Source organism: Kogia breviceps, chromosome 6 (genome assembly GCF_026419965.1).
Source record: "Kogia breviceps isolate mKogBre1 chromosome 6, mKogBre1 haplotype 1, whole genome shotgun sequence".
Taxonomy (NCBI): Eukaryota; Metazoa; Chordata; class Mammalia; order Artiodactyla; family Physeteridae; genus Kogia; species Kogia breviceps.
Genome location: NC_081315.1, coordinates 56,960,719 through 56,973,419, shown reverse-complemented (window position 1 = coordinate 56,973,419; position 12,701 = coordinate 56,960,719). Strand labels below are relative to the sequence as shown.

Genomic DNA, 12,701 nt, shown 5'->3' with positions numbered 1-12,701 from the left:
CCACTTTTAGCCTCTCCGTGAGCACCAGAATCTCCTGTTGTCCTCAGTCGCGAAGAGCGATCTCCCGGTGAAGGCAGAAAGGTGCTTCCTTACTTGAGAAGGTAGGTGTGTGCTGATGGTGGCGTCTGCGCATCAGTGATCAGAACCTGAGCCAAGCCCCAGGTGAACTGGATGGGTGGTTGGCGCTAAGCCAATCAGAGATCTCGACGACAGAACCCAGCCAATCAGAACACGGGAGGCTTGGCGCACTCGGGGGCGGGCCCGGGCGGGTGAGGATCCGCCCCTTGGAGCTTGGTGGCCAACGCCTTGACTCAGGGCTAGCTAGAGCCGAGCAGGTTCACAGACTCCAGGGACCGGGCGCCTTACGAGCTGGGAGGCGGTGCCCTAGCACCCCAGCTAACTTCCCTAGAGGCCTTGGCCTTAACAGGTATTGGTGCCTGCCGTGGACGCATTAAGACCCCGGCCTTTTCTCTCTGGAGACTTTGTGTCTATGCCTGGGGACAGAGTGAGGTCGTTGCCTTGACGACGACAGCATGCGGCCCGCGGTCCTGAGTGTGAACTTGCGGTGGGTTGAGGCCAGTCTGCCTCCCTTCCTGCTTCACCTGGGACCCCTGACTGTGTCTGTGGAAGAAATCGCGACAGCAGTAGAATTGCTAGTTGGCTAGTCAGCATCTTTTAGACCTGCGAACGAGATGCATTTCACCTCAATTTTGTCTCCAAGTTGAAAACCTTTGGGTATTTCCACGCCAAAGGATTTAAAAGAAACAGTAAGTATAATACTTTTGAAAGCGTCTATTATTTCGTTCTTTTATCTATAAGAGATTTCAACCTGTCTTTAACAAAATAAAAAATAGCATTTTTTTATTATCTAAATTATTAGTATGAGAACCATATACTTCCATGGCACATGTCCAGAACTACCACATTGCCAATTGGCCAGGTTTCCTTTTAGTTTGTATAACCCTTAACATTCCCAAGTAGAAGGCATGAGAAGTTATGGTTTATGAGTAACTGTTTCAGGAAACAAGAGGCTTTTTAAGCCTTAATACTTTTGAAGTATTTGTGGGAAGTGCCACTTGAAAAAACAGGTGTGTTCAGTGTGCTGTGACCAAATGTGCAGTTGGTTGGAGAATACACTTGGAGTAGTTAACTTGCAGAATGTTAGCTTGTGACATGCTTCAGAACCTCTTAGACACGCTTAAGGTAATTTTAACTGTGTTCACTTTGCACTTCTAAATATTGAGGACATTAATTGCAAATGTTTTGAAATGATCCAGGTTATAGATTCCAGCTATTTTTGTCCTTGGTATGATAAGCCTAAAGTCTAGTCCTTAATAAAATATGCTGTTTTAGTAGAAGGAAAAAAAAATTAAAGGAGAGAGAGAATTACACTGAGAATTTTTTTTCAAACACTGACATTTTATTTTAAAATAGTTAATAGAGGTTAAATGGAAGTTAAAATGTCAAATGTATAGAAAGTTAGTGTCAGAGACACTGTTCTGTAAACAGTTTATAGTAGAACCTACTATCAAAGCTGGTAGTAAAATAATGGAATAATCGGGTTGGTATTGACTGGGATTTATTTTCTCCCTCCCGAAGATCAGTCTTCTGACTTTCCATGTATATATACTATATATATATAACTATATGTAACTATATATACTATATTATTATATATATATATCCCCTAAATTGTCAAATGTAAACTGTTGAAAATGTATACATCGGATTATCACAGTTTGCTAAAACAAAGAGGGTATTTGTTTTGTCTTTGTCATCAGTGTACAAATAGGGAAGCAAGGAAAACATCACAATTCACAACCTGGGTAAATTAATTTTAGATTGTCGTAGGTACACTACTAATGTTATAGGTAAGAATTTTTTTTTCTTTCCAAGTTTTATGAATGTTTTTATTTTTTATTTATTTTTTATTTTTTTGCGGTACGCGGGCCTCTCACTGTTGTGGCCTCTCCCGTTGCGGAGCACAGGCTCCGGACGCGCAGGCCCAGTGGCCATGGCTCACGGGCTTAGTTGCTCCGCGGCATGTGGGATCTTCCCGGACCAGGGCACGAACCTGTGTCTCCTACATCGGCAGCTGGATTCTCAACCACTGCGCCACCAGGGAAGCCCTGAATGAGTGTTTTTATATTGTCAGGTTAAAAAAAAATTCAACTATGAATCATCATTTGAATATATAGTTACCAATAGACTATTTTTTTCCTCCCAAAACTTTTAGAACCATGTTGGGATTAACAGAAATATTTTTTATTCCTTGCTTCTGGAATTTAATTTCAAAATCAGATTGTAAAAATAAATTTAACTTTGAAGTTGTAGTTTATTAGCTTTTATATTTCATGGCGATCAAAACTTATGAATTAAAATCTAACCATATCTGGGCTGAAAAGTTTCTTGCTATACCAAAATATGTAGTGGAATGATTGCTGGTCCTTCACCAATTATTAGTAAAGTAAGAAAGATTCTGTTAGGATTGCCTTCATCTAGAAAATATCATATAATGGGATGTAAAAGAATTCTAAACACCAAATTCAAATAATCATACTTATAGTGATTAATCATTAAAAGGATTTTTGAGATACTGTATTTGGTACACAAACATTTAATTATTAAAAATCTGCTTACATACTGTGATGTCATTGTTATTATTTTATATGTTCAATATAGGAATTTAGTTACTATGGTAATAAAAGTAAAGAAAAATAGTTGATCAGAAGTTGTTAGTGTTAACTTGGTAATATTTTTCCCAATAGACTAGAAAGTGTATAAAGATCCTCAACTTTGATCTTTTAAACCTGATGTAAAAAAATAAATTTTATCTTCACTGTAACCAAATTCAGTTGTGCCTTTTTCACCTTAAAGTGAACAGGAATTGTGTTTTTTCTAAAGTAAACTGTTATTGTTTTGTATAATAGTTCAAATATTGCTTTATCTTAATTAAAAATATATTAAAATTTCATTAACATGACATTTAGTAATTTAAATTTGAAGTTAATGGCTTCAATTCCATTTGCCTTGTCTATTATGAAATGTATGTGAATATTTTGAAAACATAACTTAGAAGCAGAAATATTACACAGGACAGCCATCAATGCAGTGTCTGCTGTAATATGGAAAACAGGTGTGGAAGAATTACTTTGGGAGGGTGAAGGAAATTAATATACTCAACATAATTAACTCTATGTTTTGGTTTCCACAGCAAGAAAAATTCCTACTGGTTTTTAATTAAAATGGAAAAATATGAGAACCTAGGATTGGTTGGAGAAGGAAGCTATGGAATGGTGATGAAGTGTAGGAATAAAGATAGTGGAAGAATTGTGGCCATCAAGAAGTTCTTAGAAAGTGATGATGACAAAATGGTTAAAAAAATTGCTATGCGAGAAATCAAGTTACTAAAGGTAAGTTATCACATATATTGAATTGAAAAAAAATGAGTTGTTTTTTGAGTGACAGTAATTTTTTTTTTAAATGCTGTTTTTATATTTGTTTTATTTCCATAATGTGGTTTAAAGTATACATTTCTTCTTTTTTGGCAGTAAACAACAAGATTACATATACATATTCATTTATCTCATGAATATAAACATGATTTTAAAATTATTTGTTGCTTCTCTCTTATCTGCCTATCTATCTACCAACAACTGTGTTGGGGGTCTCTAAGACCACCCCAAGGTTTGATGATTCACTAGGAGGACTCACAGTACTCAGCAAACAGTAGTACTCTTGGCTATGATTTATTACAGAGAAAAGATATAAAGGAAAATCAGCAAAGGGAAAAGGCACATGGGGTGAATTCCAAAGAAAACCTGTCACTTTTCTTCCAGTGGAGTAACACAGGATGCATTTATTTCCTCCAGCAATCAGTTATGACAACACGTGTGAAATATTGTCTACCAAGGAAATTCATTAGAGACTCAGTGCCCAGAATTTTCCTGGGACCTTGTCACAGAGATACTCCCTGCCTGGCTCATAACAAAATCCCAGACTCTCAGAAGAAATGCAGGTATTCAGCATAAACCATATTGTTTGCACCGTGAGCCACTTTATCAGTTCTGGAAATGAAGGAACACTTCTGAAATCCAAGTACCGAGGTAGCGAACAAGGGCTCACTTTGCAAGCCAACTTTCTAGGGATAAAAGTCTCAGACGTGCTATGTTAACTCCCTCCTGCCACCAATCCCCCATCAGTCTAACCTGAAGTTTATCAATTTTATTTATCTTTAGAAAGAACCAATGTTTGGCTTTGTTGATCTTCCCTGTTGTGTATTTCTTTTCTATTTCATTAATTTTGGTTCTTTAGTATTTCATACCTTCCACTTATTTGGGGTTTATTTTACAGTCCTATTTCCTAAACTTCTGAGTTATATGCTTACTTCTTTAATTTCTAGTTTTTTTTTTCTCATATATGCATTTAAGGTTATAACTTTCCTTCTAAGAAGCGCTTGGTATGTATCCTAGAAATTTTGATTAGCAGTTCAAAATATTTTCTCATTTTCCTTAATTGCCAAACATGTGGAAATTTTCTAGGTTTTTCTCCTTGGTTATTTACTTTTGACCCAATTGCCCTGTGATCTGAGTATATGCTATGTAAGATTTTATTCCTTCGAATAAATACCTAATATTTATCCTTTCCACTATTTATCAATTATTCCTGAGTGTCTTTCTTTTAAAAAAAATATTTATTTAATTTTGGCTGCATTGGGTCTTTCTTGCTGCACGTGGGCTTTTCTCTAGTTGTGGCGAGTGAGGGCTACTCTTGGTTGCGGTGCACGGGCCTCTCATTGCGGTGGCTTCTCTTGTTGCAGAGCATGGGCTCTAGGCACACAGGCTTCAGTAGTTGTGGGTTGCAGGCTCTAGAGCGGAAGCTCAATAGTTTTGGCATGTGGGTTCAGTAGTTGTGGCTCACGGGCTCTAGAGCGCAGGCTCAGTACTTGTGGCACATGGGCTTAGTTGCTCCGTGGCATGTGGGATCTTCCTGGACCAGGGCTTGAACCCGTGTCCACTGCATTTGTAGGCGGTTTCTTAACCACTGTGCCACCAGGGAAGCCCCTGCTATATTTTTACATATCCCTTAGATTCCTCTTACCCCTCTTAGGGATTAACTATCTTTACTAGTTAACACTGATCTACATTAAATTTTCCCTGTCCTGGCACAGGCACACTACCAGCCCAGGACCTCCTCAGTAAGTTCAAAGTACTTGCTTAGAGTGTCTTGTTTTCTGTGTTCTTCATTATTATTTATATTGAATATTGTTTTTGGAAACTTGTTTGTAGAAATGTTTTGAGGCTAAGATAGATAAAAGTTATCTTCTTCCAGAGAGGATATTCATTTGCTTCTGCCAGGTGCATGGGGATGCTCCCAGGCTAGTATGTTAATCCAAATTCAAGGTACGGGTGATATGAAGCCTGGACTGGTTCATTTCCGCTCATTTTCACTCGGGAAGGTTTAGTCCTTAGGGTCCCAGCTTAAACTGGAGGTGGTTTCTGAAAGACCCCGCCTTTGCAAGGCATTTAGACTTGACTCTTCCTTCCCTCTTAGTCCCAAGAGGACACAAAAATCTAACCTCAGTTCCATATCTGTTACTTCATAGCAAAATCAGCTTTGAGTCCTGAGATTCTCTGAGTTCTCCTGTTATTGATTTTGACCCAGTAATTCCTTGCTATCATCTTAGGTCTATTTCTATATGCTTAAGAAGATTTTCAGTCCTTGTTCTCTTCCCTTTTTGGTTTTTGAGCATTCTACTCAGATATCCTCTAGCTCAGAGATTCTTTATCAGCTGTGTCCAGTCTACCAATAAGCCAATCAAAGGCATTCTTATTTTGTTACAGTGTTTTTGAATTTTAATTTTTTTATTTTTAAATTTTTTTTAATTTATTTGGCTGTGCCAGGTCTTAGTTGAGGCCCGAGAGCTCTTAGTTGCCTCATGCGGGCTCCTTAGTTGTGGCATGCAGGATCTAGTTCCCTGACCAGAGATCAAACCTGGGCCGCCTGCATTGGGAGCGCAGAGTCTTAACCACTGGACCGCCAGGGAAGTCCCTGTTTTTTGTGTTTTTAATCTCCAGTATTTCTTTTGATTCTTTATTAGGATTTCCAACTCTCTGTTTACATTGCCCATCTGTTCTTGCATGCTGTCTACTTTACCCATTAGAGCCCTAAACATAGTTGTTTTAAATTCTTGGTCTGATAATTCCTACATCCCTGCCATGTCTGCTTCTGATGATTTTTCCGTGTCTTCAAATCGTGGTTTTTGTCTTTTGGTATGCCTTGTAAGTTTTTTCTTCAGAGCTGGGCATGATGTACCAGGTAAAAGGAAGTGCTGTAAATAGGCTTTTAGTAGTGTGGTGGTGAGGTTGGAGGAAGGGAAGTGTTCTGTAGCGCCATGATTAGGTCTCAGTCTTTCAGTGAGCCTATGCCGCTAGCCTGTGAACTTTACAAGTGTTCTTCAGGTTTTTTCTCCCCTCCTTAGGTGGAATAGGATGGCTACAGTAGGCTGGAGTCGGCTATCTCCCTTCCTCAGCTGGTTAGGCTCTGCTTAACTAGTTCCCCCCCAAGGGCATAAGGACAGAGTGCTGTGGCATTTTTCCAAATGAGCTTCTAGAAGAGCATTTTTTTTTTTTTTTTTGCGGTACGAGGGCCTCTCCCTGTTGGGGCCTCCGCCGTCGCGGAGCACAGGCTCCGGACGCGCAGGCTCAGCGGCCATGGCTCACGCGCCCAGCCGCTCCGCGGCACGTGGGATCCTCCCAGACCGGGTCACGAACCTGCGTCCCCTGCATCGGCAGGCGGACTCCCAACCACTGCGCCACCAGGGAAGCCCCTGGCTGAGCTCCTAGAAATAACATCTTACAGTGCTGTGTGGATGCCCCTGTGACAGGGTTTCCCCGAAGTTTTTAACTCTCGGGCTTAGCCACATTGAGCTTCCGGTAACTTATCCATTGCAGTTCAGGTTTTCCTACCTTGGCATTGGTTCCCACAGAGCTTTGCCCTCGTGAGTCTCTGTTCCAGGAAGCAGAGACTCCCAGTGTTTGCTGGTTTGTCTCTCCAGTCTTGGAGCCGGTGGTTTGAGATGTCCTCTCATCTCTTATGAATCCAAAAAGAGTTGTTGATTTTTTAGTCTACTCAGTTTTTTATTTGTTAGGATGGAGTGGAGACTTCCAAGCTCCTTACATGTGGAACAGGAAACCGGCAGTCTACATACCTTTTATTATTTTATTATGTTTTAAATTTTTGGCTACGAGGCTTGCAGAATCTTAGTTCCTCGACCTGGGATTGAACCTGGGCCCTCAGCAGTGAAAGTGTGGAGTCCTAACCACTGGACCACCAGGGGATTCTCTACATACCTTTTTTTTTTTTTTTTTTTTTTTGTGGTACGCGGGCATCTCACTGTCGTGGCCTCTCCCGTTGCGGAGCACAGGCTCCGGACGCGCAGGCTCAGTGGCCACGGCTCACGGGCCCAGCCGCTCCGCGGCACGTGGGATCTTCCTGGACCGGGGCACGAACCCGCGTCCCCTGCATCGGCAGGCGGACTCTCAACCACTGCGCCACCAGGGAAGCCCTCTCTACATACCTATTAAAATTTAAGTTTACTAGAAGTTTATGTGTGTGTGTGTGTGTGTGTGTGTGTGTGTGTGTACTTATAATAAAAATCCAAGTGAAACAAATAGGCTATTAGACTAAGGTGGCTCTAATGCCTTGGCACCCTATGTAAACAAATCAAAGGAAACCTAAGCCAGATTCAATTCCTGTAAATGCTGAAAGTTAAGACATTGTAAGTTAAGCACAACCAGTCACAAACAGTCAACTAGGCTTTCCCAAGTAAAGCAACCACTTAAGCTGGAACCAATCAAATAATTTACTTGCTTTGCTTCCATGTCTGCTCTATAAAAGCCTTTCCCTTAGCTTCTTTTTAAAAAATAAATTTATTTATTTATTTTTGGCCGCGTTGGGTCTTGGTTGCTGCACACGGGCTTTCTCTAGTTGTGTCGAGCGGGAGCTACTCTTCGTTGCGGCAGGCAGGCTTCTCATTGTGGTGGCTTCTCTTGTTGCGGAGCACGGGCTCTAGGTACGCAGGCTTCAGTTGTTGCGGCGCAAGGGCTCAGTAGTGGTGGCACAGGGGCTTAGTTGCTCTGCGGCATGTGAGATCTTCCTGGACCAGGGCTCGAACCCATGTCCCCTGCATTGGCAGGAGGATTCTTAACCATTGCGCCACCAGGGAAACCCTTTCCCTTAGCTTCTACCAGTACAATGTTCCTAACCTCTTTCAGTATCATGCTGCCCAGTTCAAATCAATGTTTGCTCAAATAAACTCTTGTCGATTTTAGCGTGTTTATCTTTTAATACACTGATACAAATTTTATTTATCTACTTATTTTAATTTTTGAAAAGGTAACATATGAATATGCTATAAAATTAAAATGCATTTCCCTGCCACCTTTGTGTACCAGCTATTTAGTTATACCTTCCATAAGCAACTGTATCCATCAGAGGAATTCTGGTGTGTGTACATATATCAAATGGCAGCATATTCTATTCACTGACCTGCATCTTGCCTTTTTTCCACTTAATGTAGCTTAGTGATTATCACATACCCGTGGACATAAAACTGCCTTATTCTTTTTAACTGCTGCATTTTATTTCATTTTATGGATATGTGTTAATTCACTTAATATATTTGGAAAGTGCTTTGTGATCCAACCTGGAATCTTTTGTTTTAATAGCTAAGTTTAGCCCATTTATAGTTATAATTTAGCATAAGTTTGGTCTTGGTTTTCCTTTTTTCCCCTCTAGAGTCAGAATGGCTTAGTGGTTAAGAATAAGAAATCTAAATATTTTGTGTGCAAGTCAGATGCAGGTCTGGGTGTGTTTATAAGGCAGATGTTCTGGACATGAAGGAGGAACTAAACAAAACTGAAATGTTTTCAGGAAAAAAACAGAGGCTACAATTCCTAGGTTCTAATCCTCCTCTACCAGTTATTGCTGTGTGACCTTGAACAAGTTACTTAACCTCTATGTGCTTTAGTTTCCTCATCTGTAAAACAGGATAATAATTGCAACTATTTTATAGGGTTTTTGTGCTTAAGGTAATGGAACATAGTAAGCACTATGTAGGGGTTAGTTATTATTATTTATAATATTATGTATTTTATTACTACTTTAAAAATATTTTTCTATATAGTCTACTTTTTTAAAAAAATTATTTTTGGCTGTGTTGGGTCTTTGTTGCTGAGTGCAGGCTTTTTCTAGTTGTGGTGAGCGGGGGCTACTCTTCTTTGCCGTGCGCAGGCTTCTCATTGCAGTGGCTTCTCTTGTTGTGGCGCAGGGGCTCTAGGCACGCGGGCTTCAGTAGTTGTGGCGCACAGGCTTAGTTGCTCCGTGGCATGTGGGATCTTCCCGGACCAGGGCTCCAACCTGTGTCCCCTGCATTGGCAGGTGGATTCTTAACCACTCTGCCACCAGAGAAGTCCCTAATTACTTTTTAAACATTGGATGTGTTTCCTTTGGTATTTGGAAAGGCTTTTTTTTCTTATAAATACAAATCTTTATTTCTTATTTTAATCTACAATGATTTCCCTGAGTCTTCAGAAGATTAACTTTTACATAAAATATTAAATAGCAATTATAAATTATACTTTGTTGGAAAGGTTTTATTTTGTACTTTTTGTTACCTTTTAAACTATAGAGTTATATAATATAGTTAATCCTTTGTAAAGTAATTATTATATTTCTGTTTCCTCCTCTCTCCCATTCATCCACCATCTGATTTTAGAAGCTATCTTCTTTATCTTAGTGCTTACCATTAAACCTGTAAATATAATTAGACCTTATAATTAAAAATTTCAGGTCAAAAATATAATTCTGTCCCATTGACAATGAAATCCACATACATACTCTTTTTTTTTTTTATACTCTCTTATTTTGTTTGTATCTTCTCTTCTTTCTCCTAAGTTTGTTGCTGGTATCATTTGTACATTGTTAGATTTTAAATATTCACTTTCTATTTTGTAACTCTGATACCCACATTTGTATAACACTTACTCCTGCACTAATGGATTTACTGCTGATGTTCAGAAAATTTTCTCTGCTGTCTTTTTCTTGAATGACAATTTTTTTGGGTATACATTTTCTTTCTCTCTTTGAGGATTTTGAGGACTGTATTCTAGCAGTTTCCTTGTCTTTTAAAAAAGAGGCAACAGTGAATTTCCTGGCGATCTGGTGGTTAGGACTCTGTGGTTTCATTGCCGAGGGCTCGGGTTCGATCCCTGCTTGGGTAACTAAGATCCCGCAAGCCGCGTGGTGTGGCCAAAAAAAAAAAAAAAAAAAAAAGAGAGGCAACATTTTCTGTTGAGTGTTCATCTGCCATTTGTGTTTCCTTCTCTTTTCTTATAGTATCTTTGAATAGAGACTGGATCGGTTCCTTTTTGATTGTTTCTTACCTTGTAACAAAGTGAGCCCCTCCTGGACCAGCTATTTGTAGGAGGTTCATTTTCAGAAAAACCTGTGGTCTTGTTCTAGGCTAGCAGGAATCCACCATGGTTCACAACGATGTTCCTTACAACACAAGCCTGGGTGTGGGATTGACTTATGTTATTCTTAATTTCTCTGAAACTTGTAGTTGCAGATTTGTTCATAATGAATTGTTTTGCCTTCCACTTGGCTTCACTGACAGATTGTTTCCAGCAAATGAGTTCCTATGTGATTATTCAGACGCCCTCCCCTCCTGTTCCCTAGTTCCATTCAGTTCTAGGGATGGTTTCACTGACAGTCTATGAACCCTATTCTCATTATACCAAAGAAGGTTTTTTGTTTTTGTTGTTGTTGTTGTTGTTCTTTTCAGGGTATGTCACCCACTTTGGAAAACTCTGCTCTGCCAGCTTTGTAGCCACAAATGATCTCTTGGTATCTTCCTAGACTCCTGTTTGAACTTCACAGTGCCACCTCGTTTGCTGTGGGTAGGGGTCATAAATCCTTCTTAGTTTCATCAAAGATAGAACTACATTTCTTTTTCTCATTGGCTTTGTTGTGTTCTCTGAGAGGAGAATAGAGCAGTATGGTCTTTTGACTCTAATTTAAAAACCAAAATATAGTTTCACAATTTATACCGTTTATGCATTTTATTTATATGTTTTTCTTATGCTAAGATCTCTTTTAGACTGTGACTGATTACTAGTAATTTGATCTTGTAAAAACTATTTTGTATTTTTCTTTTTATAACAGCAACTCAGGCATGAAAATCTCGTGAGTCTGTTGGAAGTGTGTAAGAAAAAAAAGCGATGGTACTTAGTCTTTGAATTTGTTGACCATACAGTTCTTGATGACTTGGAGCTCTTTCCAAATGGACTAGACTACCAACTAGCTCAAAAGTATTTGTTTCAGATTATCAATGGAATTGGATTTTGTCACAGTCACAATGTAAGTGTTTAGTTTAAACAATTATTTAAAAAGTTGAAAATTTAGAAGAGTGTACAATGGACACCCATATACATACCGCTGAATTCTATACTTGTTAACACTGCTATATTTGTTTTATGACATATTTATTTATCTGTTCATCCATTTATCTATTTATTAATCTGTCTTATTTATGCATTTTTTTAAAGTAAGTTACAGATTTCAACTCTAAATACTTCAGCTCTGCATGTCATTAACTGGAGTTTGCAGATTTTTTTCTTTTTTGAGATAACATTTACTGAGTGAAATGCACAAACTTTAAGTAATGAGTTTTGGCAGATACATACACGTAAGAATCCATTTATTTGTTAGTTCAGATTCTCTTGCCTAGTTGGGAAATATGAAAATCCCTGCTATTTCTCTGTTGTCTATCACAACAATTTTATATCCTTTGAGAATCATATAAAAGCAATTCTAGGGGACTTCCCTGGTGACGCAGTGGTTAAGAATCCACCTGCCAATGCAGGGGACACAGGTTGGAGCCCCGGTAAGGGAAGATCCCACATGCCACGAAGCAACTAAGCCCGCATGCCACAGAAGCCCATGCTCTGCAACAAGAGAAGCCACCACAATGAGAAGCCCGCGCACAGCAACAAAGGGTAGCCCCCACTTGCCGCAACTAGAGAAAGCCCGTGTACAGCAACAAAGACCCAACGCAGCCAAAACTAACTAACTAACTAAATTAATTAATTTTTTTTAAAAAAGAAAAGCAGTTCTAGGTAAAATGACACAAGGTATAAAATAACTAACACAGTGATTCTGCCAGTTTTACAAAATATTTTAAATGACATTTTTTGTGTGATTATAAAAGTAACAAATGCTAATGGTAGATGTGGGGCTGGCCCTGTGACCTTCACCATGGATGTCTAGGATGTAATAGAAATTGGTAGCTTATGCAAAATGCTCAGCCAATGAGGATGCTGTCCTCTGAGTTTACAATAAATATATTTTTTAAAATTTCAAAATACAGTTTACTTATATTAGAGAACTAGGCCTAATAATTTGTTTTGCCCAGCTCTAGAATTTTTAACATTGTCTCCCAGTGTCCTTTTCTCTCCTTCCATAGTCTCTCTTTTAGAAATCATAACCAACTGACCTTGTTTTAACCTCTTTACATTTATAATTGCTTGATGAGTGCCTCCACTTGTGTACTCAGAAATCCACTTAAAAGCCTATATGGCTAAAACTAAACTACTAATTATTCTTAATCAAACCTAACTTTTTCCAGACTTTTCTATTTT

The 12,701-nt window shown here is 39.0% G+C and overlaps 1 protein-coding gene across 2 annotated transcripts in view; it reads left to right on the top strand.

Moving 5' to 3' along the window:
- The first annotated feature begins 271 nt into the window (after positions 1–271).
- CDKL2 (cyclin dependent kinase like 2) overlaps positions 272–12,701 on the top strand; it is a 35,684-nt gene continuing 23,254 nt past the window's right edge. For both annotated transcript variants that reach the window (XM_067035846.1, XM_059066866.2), the window contains exons 1-3: positions 272–767; positions 3,215–3,413; positions 11,227–11,421. In XM_067035846.1, the coding sequence (XP_066891947.1) occupies positions 3,246–3,413; positions 11,227–11,421 (363 nt within the window). In that variant the 5' untranslated portion in view covers positions 272–767; positions 3,215–3,245. The remainder of the gene's footprint in view (positions 768–3,214; positions 3,414–11,226; positions 11,422–12,701) is intronic.